Source organism: Haliotis cracherodii, unplaced genomic scaffold (genome assembly GCF_022045235.1).
Source record: "Haliotis cracherodii isolate W230 unplaced genomic scaffold, xgHalCrac1.p SCAF_1, whole genome shotgun sequence".
Classification (NCBI taxonomy): Eukaryota; Metazoa; Mollusca; class Gastropoda; order Lepetellida; family Haliotidae; genus Haliotis; species Haliotis cracherodii.
In genome coordinates, this window is record NW_027266264.1 from 63,048,119 (window position 1) to 63,064,177 (window position 16,059).

Sequence of the window (16,059 nt, forward strand, 5' to 3'; positions counted from 1 at the left end):
TTCAGAACCAGTTTACATTTTATACTACTTTACCTCTTTCACTGACGACAGCGCACCAATGCAACTTACTTATGCTGCCACTTAGAGCTGAATACACCTATAATCCATGGTCCATGATTCTGACATGTTAACCGTCAACCTGAAAGAGTTATCTTCCCCAACATCACGCCCGCCTTCACTATGTTTCTGCCGGGGACGGGGACAAGCCGTTGATGTTGATGGTGCACGGCATCCCTGAGGCGTTATAGTGTAGGATAAAGCACGTCCGAGGGTTTTTATGATATGTAAAACCCGCATCCGCGGGATAAAACCGAGACGCGTCAGGATAAGGATAAGGGGATAAAAACCCGCGGGGAAGTATTTTATCTTACTTGTAAACCGTAAAAAGAAACTTAAAACATTTATCAACATTTTCAACATGTTTCAAACATAATTTTTCATGAACCTGAGGAAACGGTCGTAAAATATCTGTTGGTGGCTTACGATTCTTGAACAAGACGTTTTAAAAAGCATTGCGACTTATCAGCGCCAATGTAGCCTAGTAGTTAACTCAATGGGGTACAGTTACAAAAGTTGGAAATCCTTGGAATTATAAAAAAATCATTTGATTTTGCATTTCATTCCATGGAAGTTGTGTCAATAAAATACCCGGGATATTATAACTCATTTTGTAGCAAATGTGCCTGGAATATCCTATAACATCCAGGGAATAGTCTATAAAATACCGGGGACATTAAAACATCCCTGCTTATGAGATTTAACCCGACTGGAGAACAATAGGATGACGTCACTGGAGGTTTAAACCTGAGAAAGACTACAGAAAAACAACCAAGGCCTGATATAGAGATACTAGCCCCGGCTTCAAACAAACATCCTTCAATCTAAATAGGCTTTGATCCCAACGCAACCCAACTCAGTCACCACGTTATGCTGTTTGAACATAACAAGCTGCTAATTGCTTGCATATGGATATTTTGTACTGCCAGCTATATTGTGATGGTGTGCGTGTTTGTCACACCCCTCAAAGGAATTAGAATATGCAAAAAAAGCATGATCGCGATTTCTCCGTCTTGCTTGACTACAATGCAACTCCGGTCGTCTTTAATCCAAACCCAACTCAATCCGTGACTCACCAAGTTAATATACAAGATACTGATAACTGTATGTTTATGGATAGTTTGTACTGCCAACTATATCGTGATGGTAGCAAGTCACAGCTCAACTGGAGAATGATCATGTTCGCGACTGTATGGAGAGCACTTCTGATCTGGCGACCCCGCCGTGGTATTGTTGAAATATTGCTAAAAACGGCGTAGACCATACTCACTCACCAGTTAAAATAAAGTAGTAAAACAACTCTCACATCGGCACATCTACAGAAACATTAATGTTGTTCTAGCTATACCACGGTAACGTGGAAATAATCAATCTGGAACAGAAAAAACATATTCTTGACACCATTAACAGCAGCACACAACGTCCGGGTACGAAGACACCCCACCAGCCAGGTCACGCAATGAGACCATGCATTTCAAATTTACTATTGTTTGTGACCATATGGACAACTGACTCGGAGGTAAGAATTCACTGTTATCTAGATTCCAAGTCGTCCTCATTTCTCATTACTGGAGTTGAAAGCGATGCACTTATTGTAAACTACATACGTTCGCAAATAACACTTCCGCTCCATGTAGATAATATTTTAGAAGATCGAGGATTGATGTTTTATAGAATTTTCAATTTTAGTGCTCAAACTTGAAGCCCCTGATGTCAGTCACTGGCCTGTCTGGCCAGGATTCAGTTATGAATGTAGGCCGCCGTGAGCTGGTTCAAATATTGCTGATTGTGTCGAATAAACTCACTCACTCTAAACGGGCTTGTGGTCATAAACCAAGTTCATCTACCCAGCAGCTCTGGAGGAGAAGTTGAAATAACTGAAGCCGGATCCTTCCCATACACTTAATAGTCATTCACGTGAGACTTCCGCCATTATTACTTTTAGAGCAACTGGATGCAGCGCTTTTTAAATCAGTATTCTATACCGATCTCTAGGCTTTATTATTTCATATACATATTGATAGCGTGAATAGGCGGCCAGGGACTGATGAAATGTGTCCGGCATATGGCGTCTGATTCTAATCACCTGACGACGGAGGGGGCTGTCACAGGTGACAGGTAAATATGTTAAGGGACATATGTGAACATCAATGAAAATGAATTATGAAATCTGATAGATTTGATTTCAAATACACACACCAGACAGAATATGGGGTTCGGAGCAATATTCGCTTTGGCTGCCTACATTGTTCTAAAAGAAACAATGGCTGCATGGCTTAACCAGAGTATCTGTAAAGAAGTGTGGGCAATAATGCAATCTCAGCTGAGCACTACCCCGTTTTTGTTTATGTGGAATTTTACGCTTAAACTGTGTTTACTGTCACTTAGTGTCTCTTTGCATAGTTGCCGTTTAACGGCGCTATGAACTTCTATCAAGGTTTAAGCCCAGGTGAAATTTGGGGAATGGATATTAAGGGAAGAAGTAGGCATTCTCAAGGGCACCAATTATGCTCCACTTCTTGCTGATCTGTATATATATGCACACGAATCAGAATTTTTGGATTCGTAAAATCAAAACAAGTACATTTGGCCAAGAAGATTACCACTCACTCAGATTACAATAAAAAAGATATCACTAAATAGTCATGAAACATTACAATGTAAAAAAGGGCTACAGATCGCCAGCATCTGAAGGTAGATCACCATGCTGGGGTCCATGGGGACTTACAGTGCTTTTGCTACCTGCATGGACCCGGTGATCTGATGTCGATCAATAGACAAGTGTAAGGACCACTAATAACGGTGCACTCAAGAATCACGCGAGACTCGATTGCATCGGTTGATATGAGGACGACATTTTCCTAACGGTTGGTGAAAAGGGGCTACTTTCAGTTGCAAAATGAAGTTAAAGGTCGTAATTATAAGCGGCGATGAATTGCGATAAAGCCGCGAGTACGTACACTTTCTATTTCAAACATTTTTGCTCGCGACACCTGCAGTAAATCATAGGCAACCCACGGACAAATTCAAATAGAATAAGTCACTAACACAGCGAGTTTTGTGAAGCATGCATGTGATGCCGATGCATCTCTGGAGTTTCATGAAAACTAGTATCGTCTAGATTATACGTCTGGGAGTAGAGTAGTTTCATAGCTGCAATGTGCTTCCGACGCCTCTATTCAAATAATCAGCGGACGACCCTCCGTACATGATGTTATTACACAATGTGGAATACAGCTGTACGTTAATGAAACAGTGATATCTCCAACGGGTTAGAAATTATACTCCATGCAAATCACATCTATAATAAGGATCTTATGCGCCATATATGACATTGTCGCCTGCCATTGTTGACGTTCTGCTGACACTGTCAGCTTTTTCATACGGTTTTAATAAGGTAAACACTTTACAAATATGGGTCATATTGACCAGACTGATCAGTATTTAATAGGAATATGGGGAATTTTATGTGCCTGGTCCGTTTTTTATTGGCACCTCATCATTGCTAAACTCTTTGAGTGACAAATCCGAGCTTTCAACATGGCAGAAATGATATGGACTATTGATGAAACGTCATATATTAGTCAACAATAAAGGTTATTAGTTAATCATGTATTTTGTTCAGCATGGGACACAATATTGCTTGATAGATATTTATAATACACATACATATTGATGGGTTGCTCTCACTCAGTAGGATCCCGATGATTCACTCAATGTGTATCTGGTACATGCACCAAATCATGGCGTTACTGATCACCTGCATATCAGGGGGTAGGCAGTTGGTTGTGACAGCTGACAAGTGAATTTGTTTTATTATGTGTGTTATCATTGTCCTACAGTTAATAACATTGGTCAAAGTTTTCGCATCCCTGTATATAAAAGGATCGAGCTCATATACTTATTCCCATCAACACTTTCCCAATCAGGAAGTATGACGATTAAAGGAATTTTTCTAAGATGTTTTTTCTTCGGACTGGCCTGTTTTTATTCAACGTTCGTTTTGTTCACTTTATTTGTGGGGTTTGTGAAACACCCTATCACATTCTGTTCAAGAAAGAAACGAAATGTGATGCCATCAGTTCTGAACGACCCGGACTTGGGGACGCATGGCTATCTTCACTTGGAGGTGAGTCAAGAAATCATTATAGCTTTAGTCAAACCTACATTTGATTTATTCTTTGCAAATTATATGTGCTTCTGTTCTTAATTATGTAGGCGTTCCAGATATGTTTTACGTCTTTACCGTCAATTTAGATTTCACAACATAAATTTTACAAAGTGGGGCAACACTGGTCTCGGTTTACAAGCGCGTGCAGTCAACAGACTTATCACTATTTTTACGCTTCAACAAGCTGCTGATACATATTAATACACAATATTGATTTTATTATGTTAATCTAAGATATTATGATGAACATAATCATGAATGACATTATTATCGTTTTCACATTTTCCAAGGTGTATGTATAATTGAAGTAATCATTATCAACATGAATTTCCATAAACGCTTCTACAGAAAACTTTTTAAAAAATCAATGTGACCATAGTTACATGTGTACCCACAAATGCATGCTCCAAAACCTCAAGGTTCATATGTGGTGTAATCACAATCGCACAACATTTTTGCTTATCGCTATCATGGATACCGGTATATTGTGGACTTAGGATTAAAATTGAGCACGGTCACTTGTGCTCAGTCATGTTCTATAAGTCTTAGTCATCAACATGTGGGACATACTGATTTCCGATATTAATTGTATATTGATAATCTAAGTTATTATTATGAACATAATCATGATAGCAATTTCACTGGTGTATACATTAATTTTATATAAACTGACGGCCAAAAGAAAATGTCCACAGTTACAAATCACTCTAGTTTATAAACAATAAAGATAGATACATGACTGACTGACTGAGTATGGTTTTACGCCGCTTTTAGCAATATTCCAGCAATATCACGGCGGGGGACACCAGAAATGGGCTTCACACATTGTACCCATGTCGGGAATCGAACCCGGGTCTTCAGCGTGACGAGCGAACGCTTTAACCACTAGGCTACCCGACCGCCCCTAGATACATGAAGTAATATGTTTTGAAAAGATCAAAATCTCAATGAAATCAACATTTATGATGCCAGTCATACGGCATCCGATGTTGGCATGCCAGTTGAGGTGAGGTGGGGTAGCAAAAACAAGCTTTCAACGTAATGGACAAAGTGCGCACACATCTAAAAATCGCTCAAGTTCAATTACACGTTTACTTGTCATGCTAAAATGGGGTTGTTGCCCTATGAGTACCACGTGAACCTGTAATTTGGTGCATTTACATGTCTACGTAACCTGTCAATACATTGCATGTGTATTTGATAACAGGGTTGTATCATCATCATGACTCAGCATGACAAGCAGTCTCTACAGTGTGTTTAGTATTAGAATGATCAGTTCAACGTGGTAAAACACACAATGTACATTCATAAAGTCTACAACTCTAAAGCGAAAATAACTGTATAATAATCAAAGTTTCGGCGGATAATCAAGACAGGTTATTTTCTTGCATTGACAATGTATATTATTTTTAAATGTTTTAAAATATTGTAAATTTATTATTATTATTAATGAACCAGGTTTGATTGTTCTGATGTTAGGTTTGTACGTATAGTGTATACAAGAAATACATGTAGTTATTACAATCTAGTGGCAAATCTAAACTTTCGCAGTCCTCCCGAACTGAACATTTTATTTCCATCCTTGTTTCATTCTTCTGGAGAAGTTGTACACTAATTATATGTTACCGAGTCACGGACACAGGCGATAACAAAGCCCAACAATACGTACATCAGGGTTTTGGGGAGTTTTCTAATGTAGAACCTTACATTGAAGGTATATACATGTCCATTGAGGTAGATACTTAAACTAGTCAATATTGTGTAGAGTTTTTATTTTTTAACGATTTTTAACTTGTTGATGAATACTGTTCAGTGAAACCTCCTATTATAATTAGGTATGTTTTCTCTTGAATACACAATGTCACTCGCCAATCAGAGAGTCGGCCTAAATTACAGCATCTTCCCGAGGCAAGAGCGTTAACTGACTTTAAAAGTCCAGTTTCCACCCTTGCCGAACTAGGCTGGAATTCCTGGGCTCGATCGTAACGCCACCAGTGGCTATAACGAGTAACAGTATTCAAGTTATATCACGGCGTTTCAGCTTAATGTGGGAGGAAAGCCCGAAGTGATGCATGTCTTAGACGGTGAAACCCACGGGCATGGGTATGGTGCTGGCAAACCTAGAAACATTATTGGGGCGAAATCATAGGTTTCTGGCATGACCAAGGGACGCAACTCTGTACAACGAATCGCGGCGCCTTATATTAGACCGATGGGCCACCCGTGCGCCCCACTCAAGGGAGCTATACATATTGTGTGTATGTCCTTTCCTATGAAAACTGTGGCACTCAAATATTTTTAATTGTAGTAAATACAAAATTGAATAAAACTTGGTAACTCAAGTTAATTTGCGTGTCTCCGATAGATATGATTGGCAGTTTATTGACAGCTTTGGTTAATAGGGATTATAAAATCACTTTCTCTTATTCGCTTGATAATTAGAATTTTTTAGCAAATTCTGATAACTATTTTGAATGTCTTAGTTGCACTGTTAATCAAATATTTTATATAAATATTGGCTGTTAATATTCTACATTTCGTCCCCTGGACCTGGATCATTCAACTCGCTGGGGAAGGTCGAAAGTCGTATATGGCTTTAAAGTGCATATACAGTGTATATGTATAACTATACGCATAATACATATTCATGATGACCAATTAAACTCGTTCCTAATTCGAATGAGCACATTCTGAATATATAAACGTGTAAGATGACCGACAAAATCCAATTCTTATTTGTACAATACAAACGTACATGTAGTGCCTGATAAAACAGACAATAACTGAATAATCTAAAACGTATCACAAAATTCCTGCGGAGTTCATGGGGTGTCTCCACGGACGTTTGGCGACAAATACTTTTCCGACGTGTAAGTTTCTGGGGAACAATTCCAACCCGGAATCCCCAATGGGTTGTTACGAGACATATTTTTATCACAAAGGGTAAGAGATAAATTTAAATTGTCAATTGTATTTATTATGTCTTTGGTCACTATGGTTACCGGTCCAGAATTTACGTTCACATATCAGCAATCAGAGAAGAAGGGTTTTTTTAATGTTCATCATGTCCATGACTGTAATACCAACAGAGATAGGAAAACACATTCACAACCAAAGCGTGATGTCGCATGGCTCATCATACTTACTTTTAAAGATATATGCTGCCCTGGGTTTGGGGAATACTGGATTGATCAATCAGAGGTTTGAAGTCACAATATTTACCCCTTATTTACAGCTTATTTGACGGTCGCAGCACTGAGTTTCTAACAATAACTAAATTATGCGTGACGATACATATCAGGTAGAAGACCTGAATATAAATTCGTTGAGGAAGGGTACTACACATTTTGTGGGCAACAGACAGCTTGAAATATGGATCAACACTATCCTTAGCTGCGATGCTACAGCTATTGAGCCACCACGAAGGCGACTATGCTTGTCGTAAGAGGCGACTAACGGAATCGGGTAACACTTGCCTGATTTTCCTGTATTAAAACAACATGTTCAAGGTGAAAGTGATAAACTTGGATACATTAAAAAAAAGTATTACTTTCTCTGTTAAATGTTCCATGGAAATTGTAACATCTTGACTATTTCAACTAACGGGATCAGGTGGTCAGGCTCGCTGACTTGGTTGATGCATATCATCGTATCCCAATTGCGTGGATCGATGCTCATGATATCAATCACTGGATTGTCTAGTCCAGACTCGATCATTTACAGACCGTCGTCATTATAGCTTGGATATTGCTGTGTGCGGCGTTAAACAACAAACAAACAAAACAAACAATGTTTCTAGACGATGATGAGTGGTCTCCCTTAAATTCTAACCATTGCTAACAATGCTTATTGAAAAACTATTCAAAACGTTGAACCCTAGCTGACCCCGCTAACACTTTTTTAGTCATTTGTCATGTTAATCAAGATTTAGTTAATTCTGTAAATACAATTTTAATTTTTTTTATGAACATGTTAAAGTTTGATAGGATATGTGAAAGTGAAAACATGAAACATTTTATAGTTAAGAAATGAAGAACTTATTCTACATAAAAAGCTTCATGTTTGTGACACATTTTGTTTGGAATCAAATTTATGCTGATGCGAATACTGCAGCATGTGTACGGTGCACTTCCTATTTCAGGAGGTAAAAATCCACTACGTTGCCCAGGGCGATGTGACCAAGCCACTGATGCTGTTTGTCCATGGATTTCCAGAGTTCTGGTACTCATGGCGATACCAGCTGCGGAAGTTCAAGAAGGATTACAGGTGAACAGAACAGCGTCCATTGACTGATTTACTATGTTTACTGGGTCTTTTCAATGATCATGATGATGTAACATATTACATGTAACCCGTGAAGATCCGGGGTAGAATAGACCTTAAGCAACCCATACATGTCGTAAGAGGGGGACTAACGGGATCTGGTGGTCAGGGTCGCTGACTTGTTTGATGCATGTCATCGTATCCCAATTGCGTTCGATGTTCACGATGCCAATCACGGGATTGTCTGGTCCAGACTCGATTATTTACAGAGCGCTGGAATATGGCTAAGTGCGGCGTTAAACAACACACAAACAAACATGATGGCATGTTGAATAACATTTATATCAGTACCTGGGGATACTTGTGGCGCAGCTGTGTAAGGCGTAACTATTTACTGTGATGGGAGACATTATCAGAAACCGATGATCGTGGGTTCAAATCCCAGTTCGATTTGATCATGTTTCTAGGTCTGTCAGCACCACACCCGTACTCATGGGTTTCTCCTCAATGGTATACGCCTTTGAGACCTACACATCAAACTCAGAGGCCTGTTTACATCCTTATCAGACAGTAATCATCCTTATCAGAGAGTAGCCTGCCCTATCAGAAAGTTACCAATTGTATCCGATAGTAAAAGAGTATACAGACGTGAACACCTTTCATATAGTTACCCACCCCATTAACACTACGATCAGATAGTTACCAGCTGTTATATTAACCAGTCTTGCCAGAAAGATACACACACGATCACACAGTAACTGACAAGATAGACACAATTTTTATGGATAACAACTTCTTTAATACTGTGAAAAGCGACGTTTCGGTATAGATCCTTATACCGTTGTCAAGCAAGGATCTATACCGAAACTTCGCTTTTCACAGTATTAAAGAAGTTGTTATCCATAAAAAATGTGTCTATCTTGTCATCCGTCAACTTCTAAGTAATGCCTATCAAACAATTTACACAGTTACTGATTCTGCAAATGTGATCAATCATGTACTGTTGCTCCACCTGTGACCTTTGTTTTTCTTCTATTTTAATCACATCTCAAGTTTGAAGACCTGTGTTATTTTCCCCCAGGGTTGTGGCCATTGATTTGAGAGGCTATGGTGACTCCGACAAGCCTTCCGGTGTTGCCAATTACCAGATGTCCAAGATTGTGTCCGATCTTAAACAAGTCATCCCTGCTCTTGGTAACATTTAATTTACCCCTGTGTGCATTCCGGGTTAGAATTCTTTTAAAGCTCTTTATGTCACAAAATGTTTTGAGGTAGATTGGTAAACATATAATTATATATCAATACCGCTCCAGATTTCGTACAATTAATCAGTTATGCTGTACAGTCAAGGATAAACATTAAGGTAGTTATATTGTATACAAACATACATATCGACTCTGATGTAAAACATTTGTAAGCAAAAAGGAAATAAATGTTGCGAGTTTAAACGACAGTTTGCAATTTGATAAAATTTGGAAATCTCGGAGAGGCGTTTGTAAATCTGTGAACGGATTTAAATATTTCAATTTTATATTTGCCCTAACATTTCCATTTCCAAAAAGAATAGGGTTTCTTCTTATAACAGTGCAGTTGGTAAAGTAAAGAAACAGTGGAGTGCGTCTTCATAGTGGAAGTCACAAGACCAACGGTTACGAGTTAGTGCTAAAACACGACTACGAGTTTTTTTTTGTTGAAAATGTAACACCACGAGCGAGCTTTTACATGTTTAACCAAAACTGAGGAGTTATTGAACTAGATTATGAACCATCTAAATGCAGGAAAATCCAGAAAGAATAGAAAACATAGGGGTACCTTTCAGTGAAACAATACAGTAAGCGAGGTATACAACGAATTCGATGACAGCGGACAGAGGAAGACTATGTGCAACATGCAGACAACTGAAATTAGTGACATGTAAGATTAAGCACGGATGTTTATCACCTGCCGCGGTGGCTTAGTGGACAAACAGTTGCAGTTCCATTCGCAACATGGAATTTTCATTTAAACCAATCGCGACCATTAACCAGTCAAAAGTCTACATTAGATGCTCATTAAAAAGGATGTTTTTAAATCTTCAGTTAATTTAGAAAGTCGAGGGCATTTTCTCGGAATACTAGCCACTGAGTTTGTGGGCTTTCCACTATTTTAAGTAACCCTAGGAAATTAGGATGACGTCACAATTGGTATATGAATGGCCCCCATCTAGGACATAAGGGGCGAGACCGAGGACTTAATGGATTTGGTGACTTGGTTATGGCGTCTCATCGTATCCCGACGGCAAAGATTGCTGCTCATGAATATTAATCACTGGATTGTCTGATCGTAACTCATTTTTTACAGGAATCTTCAGGTAGCTTGGATAGCAACAAACAGTAAAATAAACAATGCATCTACCTCTGTATCCCCCTCCATGTAATCAATGCAGTGATCCATGGACATGACCCAACTGTAGTTTCAGTTTGGAAGTGTTGTAAACAAATCAACGAGGTGCTACCTGTTGCCTTTTAATTTAGAATTAAAGTAAGATCTGCTGATTGTACATTTATTTCCTAGAGGATAATGAAAAATATGTTACATATTTTGTCTATGTAATAGAATTCTCAGGTCTACTTTATCATAGTATATATGAAATATCGTTCTTTAGAAGGTATTTCAAACATATTTATGTATACCTGCTAGATCAACCATCAGCCCACACAACGGAAATACACACTATATATATATGTGTGTGTGTGAAATTAAATAAAACTTGCTCTTGTCCTTCAGGCTACAGATCCTGTGTGCTGGTAGCCCATGACTGGGGTGGCACCATTGCCTGGACATTCACTGCCATGCACCCAGAACTGGTCGACAAACTGATTGTAATGAACTGCCCCCACCCAAGCATCTTTCGGAGCTACATGGAGAAGAATATGGCGCAGTTCAAGAAATCTTGGTAACACAAATATATTTAGTCTATTTTGCATGTATTTGGCTCATCATGCTAATGGCTACATGCCACACAAATATACACCTTTCAACTACTGATGTCAACCATGGTAACAACTGACCCACGAGACAACAAATGATGCTTCCAGTAGCAGCTATAGACCCCAAACGACCAAAGCATGGAAAAAGGGGTTTTAATGTCTCAGTTGATATTGGCTCCCCTAAAGATTTCAACTCTCCGATAGTCAGCTTTCCCTTCATGTCGCATTATTCCAGCAGGTCACAACGTTTGAGATACAATCGTGCATGCTCTTTCTACCAAGATTTCAAAGAGCGTCATACGGCTCTTGCTCATAAGTAAATAATTGTTGTCTGATCAAGGTTACAACATTCAAGGCCTCAGTAAAGCTTTCAAAAGTTTTATGGTAGACATGTGGAGGACATTTCCCAATTTGACGCATCAGTGAGAAAATGATGTCCGATGCAATTCCCTATTTTGACTTGTACCATATGTTCCCATGTTTTTTAGATGAACAGTTGACTTGCCTTTGCATGTGTTTGTATAACCTCTCGGGTCAAATAATGGTAATATAATATTACAGAACACTGACAGAGGGTTATTATCCGAGTTATATAAAATGAGTGGTATTTGCTTCAGGTACATATTCTTCTTCCAAATTCCATTTCTTCCCGAGTTGTCAGTGAGAGCAAATGACATGAAAGCTCTGGAAAGAATCTTCACGGGGCGTAAGGACGGTGTCACCACAGGCAAATGCAGCACTGACGATATAGAGGCCTACAAATATGCTTTCTCTAGACCAGGTAAATGTAATGTACCTATGTAATGGTTACAACTTGATATTATGGTAATAGGACCACAGCTGTGATGACCTGTTGTAATTGTCTTGTGGCGGAAGGGGAGTACTTTAACCTACTCATTCAGCAGATATCATTGCATTATTTTACTTGATGTCAAGGTTGTACATGTGGAGTTGTCCTAGGTTCAATAGATTGTCAGGGAGTTTGTTGGGGACATGTATTTGGAATAAGAGCACATTGTAAGGTAACTGAGTATGACGATTATCAGTATTTATTCATGTTATATTAAGATAAATTGGCAATACTGATGTCCACAAATGATACTTTAACTTGTCTCGATGTCTTACATTCTCATCCCTCAAGAGCTTCATGTAGTTGTGGGTACTGATTAGTCAAATGAGCATTTGCCTATGGACATTATTGACCAGGTAACATATATATACTACTCAAAATTTGATAAGGATCGTAGATATTTTTCTTAATAAAAAAACAAAATAACTGCATAAATGGCAATATTGTGTTCAAGTGAAATAAAAAACGTCTCCAACACACTTACACGTGCATTTCATGCCATGGGAAATGCGTTTCACATCACAGTTCATGCTTTTGCTACCATTGCACGATTTCCAATCAGGCAACGGTGTCTGATTCATTCTGAAACTGTAAACTCAATTGAGTGTTTACACTACGTTTATCTACGCAATGCCCCCTCAACGTGTAAGGCGTCGCCTGACGACAGAACAACTGGGCAGATGTATTGGAATGCTTGATGCTGGCTATTCACAACGTGACGTTGCCAATGCACTAAACGTCAGCCAGAGCGTTGTAAGCAGGGCCTGGTCCCGACAGCAAACGTTTGGTACAGCAGCACACCGACATGGGGGTGGTCGTCAGAGGTCGACAACCCAACGCCAAGATCATTTTGTGGCTCTTCAGGCAAGACGTCATCCCTTCTGGACAGCAACCAGCCTACGTAACGACCTCCTGAACGTCTCGGTGGTGAAAGTGTCCACTCAGACGATACGGAATCGTCTTCACAATGCAGGTCTCTACTCGAGAAGGGCATGTGTCCGAATCCCCCTGACTGTTCGACACCGGCGGGAGCGATTGGAATGGGCTGAAGATCATGTCACTTGGACACGGAACGATTGGGTTCCAGTTCTGTTCACCGATGAGTCCAGGTATTGTTTGGACTTTACAGACAGGAGGCAGCGGGTGTGGCGACGACAACGTGAACGTTTCCATGATGCCAACATCAGTGAACATGACCGTTATGGTGGTGTTCCATCATGGTCTGGGGTGGAATCAACAGAGATGGAAGGACAGATCTTCATGTCCTGGAGAGAGGAACAATGACGGGGGTGAGGTACCGGGATGAGATCCTCGATGTGTACGTCAGACCCTACGTTGGTGCTGTTGGCCCTGGGTTCATCCTGATGGATGATAACGCCCGTCCTCATCGCGCCAGGGTGGTTGAGCAGTACCTTGAGCAGGAGACAATTGTCCGCATGGATTGGCCAGCGCGCTCACCGAACTTGAACCCGATTGAGCATGTCTGGAACATGCTGCAGGTTGCCCTTTCACGCCATAGAGCACAACCCACGACTTTGGCAAAGCTCGGACATGCCCTCGTGGAAGAGTGGAACAACCTTCCCATTGGGAACATCCGGGTGCTTATTGACAGCATATATCGACGTTGTCAGGCCGTCATTGATGCAAGGGGAGGTCATACTCGATATTGACACTTCATCGACTAAGTGTAATGATGGACTATCCCTCATAACTGTGTAATTCTTTCTCTTGTTTGCTGTTAACATTTTTTAATGAAATGCCTTTTGTTGTTTGCAGATTTCAAACATTCCATATTGATACAAGTTCATGCCGTTCATGAATTTTCATTCATAACATGATTAAACACGTTTCTGAGTCAGAGTCATGTCTTTTGTTATGTTTGTGGTAACTTACACACATATCACCTAGTGATCCTTATCAAATTTTGAGTAGTATATATATAGGATCCGTACTGGTCACATCAATTGTTCAAGGGGTTTTAGTCCCATGGCCCTTAGCTTGTTCTTTTTCTCAATGCCCGACTCAGACAGCATCTTTGACACCTGGAGACAACCATGAGATTTTCAGCTTGTGACACTGCGACTCATGCAGATTGTTTGAATGTATTCAACACCATGCTAAGCTTTTGTTTCCAACCTCCAGGTGCTGTCACAGCTGCCATCAATTATTATCGAGCTACAATCCGGTTTCCTCCGAAAAGGATCCCGAGGATCTCCTGCCCGGTGCTGACCATCTGGGGCTGCAAGGACACAGCCCTGGAGACAGGCTTGGCCGCTGCTGCTGATGCTGTCGTAGACAACCACACAGTCAAATACATAGAGGAGGCTAGTCACTGGGTCATGATGGACACTCCGGACAAAGTTAACAAACACATGACCGATTTTCTTAAGTAAATATGTGATGCTCAGATCACTGACGGAAACACATGAGACTTTCTGAAATATACATGTGACGCTCAGATCCATTGTAGAAACACAAACAAAATTATTAATATTACATGTTATTAAGACTTTTCATATACAGTAAACTACGGTTATAACGAACACGCTTATAACGAACTGACGGATATAACGAACTTACTTTTTGGTCCCGACTACTTGATGTAGTTATGCTGTATATGTACTTATAACGAACTACGGTTATAACGAACTAAAATTAGTAGTTCCTTTGAGCTCGTTATAACCGTAGTTTACTGTATGTGTAAAACGGAGATCAGCGAACGATTTGTGGAATAATCTCAGATGAGTGGCATTTTTATGCTGGAGACCATGTTGAGTAAAGGAAAAATGGTATATTTTCTTAAACTATCAAACAGACTTAACATAAAATTGTCTCCAACAGTAATGTGTACAAAGGGCCTAAAGTATAGCTTATTGACATAATGTCACGACAATGAGATTGTTAGTACTGCAACACATGAGAAACTCTACCATAAAGATATATGTATGCTATTTTCCATGTTACACAAAACAATACTATGTCAGGAACAATCAGACGTCGCTAAAAATAACATCCATCGTTGTTTTGTCACGGTACGAGAGATAACGGAAGCTTGTTATAACGTTCATGTTGATAACTTTCGCTGTAAGAATGATAAGGTAATAATATATTTTTATGTTTATTTGACGAAGAATATGTTTTATTGTTACAAATCTGTTGGGGTTTTTAAATTTTTTCGCGATGCAGCATAATAATTACCGGTATGTATCCCATCTAGACTTACTGAAGTACCATACATAGTAAACTGGTTAGAGCTGTGATGATTCGATATGCTATCGCTGCATCGCTTTGCAATATGTTATGTTTTAATACAGTCTAGGGTATTATATTGTTAGGCTGTAGGTTAGATGGGGTCACAAGTCTCCTAGTTATGAGACTAAATTATAACTTGCAAGGACTCCTTTTGGCTTTTATTTACATGACATGTATTAATACGGGTGAATGGGGTTTTATGAGCTGATTGGGCATGCTCGTTAAACCCATGATTACATCCTGCTGTTGATACGTAACAAGATTATCATGACAAGTTCACACTTTACTAGGAATATTTTCGGAGATATATTCGTGTATGACAACAACATCTCTCTTAAGTGAGTGTGAGTGAGTTGGGTTTAACGCCGCTTTTAACAGTATTCCAGTCATATCACGGCGTGTCAGCTTAATTTGGGAGGAAAGCCCGAAGTGATGCAGGTCTCAGACGTTTACCACTTCGGTGAAACCCCACGAGCACGGGTATGGTGCTGACAAAC

At 39.6% G+C, this 16,059-nt stretch overlaps 1 protein-coding gene across 1 annotated transcript; it reads left to right on the forward strand.

Annotated features, from left to right (window-relative positions):
• Positions 1-1,516: 1,516 nt before the first annotated feature.
• Positions 1,517-14,703, forward strand: LOC139467026 (epoxide hydrolase 4-like). The gene is made up of 6 exons (XM_071248740.1): positions 1,517-1,576; positions 8,370-8,494; positions 9,573-9,685; positions 11,258-11,426; positions 12,078-12,241; positions 14,453-14,703. The coding sequence occupies exons 1-6, from the start codon at positions 1,517-1,519 to the stop codon at positions 14,701-14,703; spliced, it is 882 nt and encodes a 293-aa protein (XP_071104841.1).
• The last annotated feature ends 1,356 nt before the right edge of the window (positions 14,704-16,059 follow it).

Excerpts from the sequence above, each read along its gene's own strand:
- LOC139467026 (XM_071248740.1), top strand. The coding sequence starts at position 1,517 with ATGAGACCATGCATTTCAAATTTACTATTGTTTGTGACCATATGGACA. Across the intron at positions 1,577-8,369 it reads TATGGACAACTGACTCGGAG|GAGGTAAAAATCCACTACGT; the intron begins GTAAGAATTCAC and ends TTCCTATTTCAG. Across the intron at positions 12,242-14,452 it reads ATATGCTTTCTCTAGACCAG|GTGCTGTCACAGCTGCCATC; the intron begins GTAAATGTAATG and ends TCCAACCTCCAG.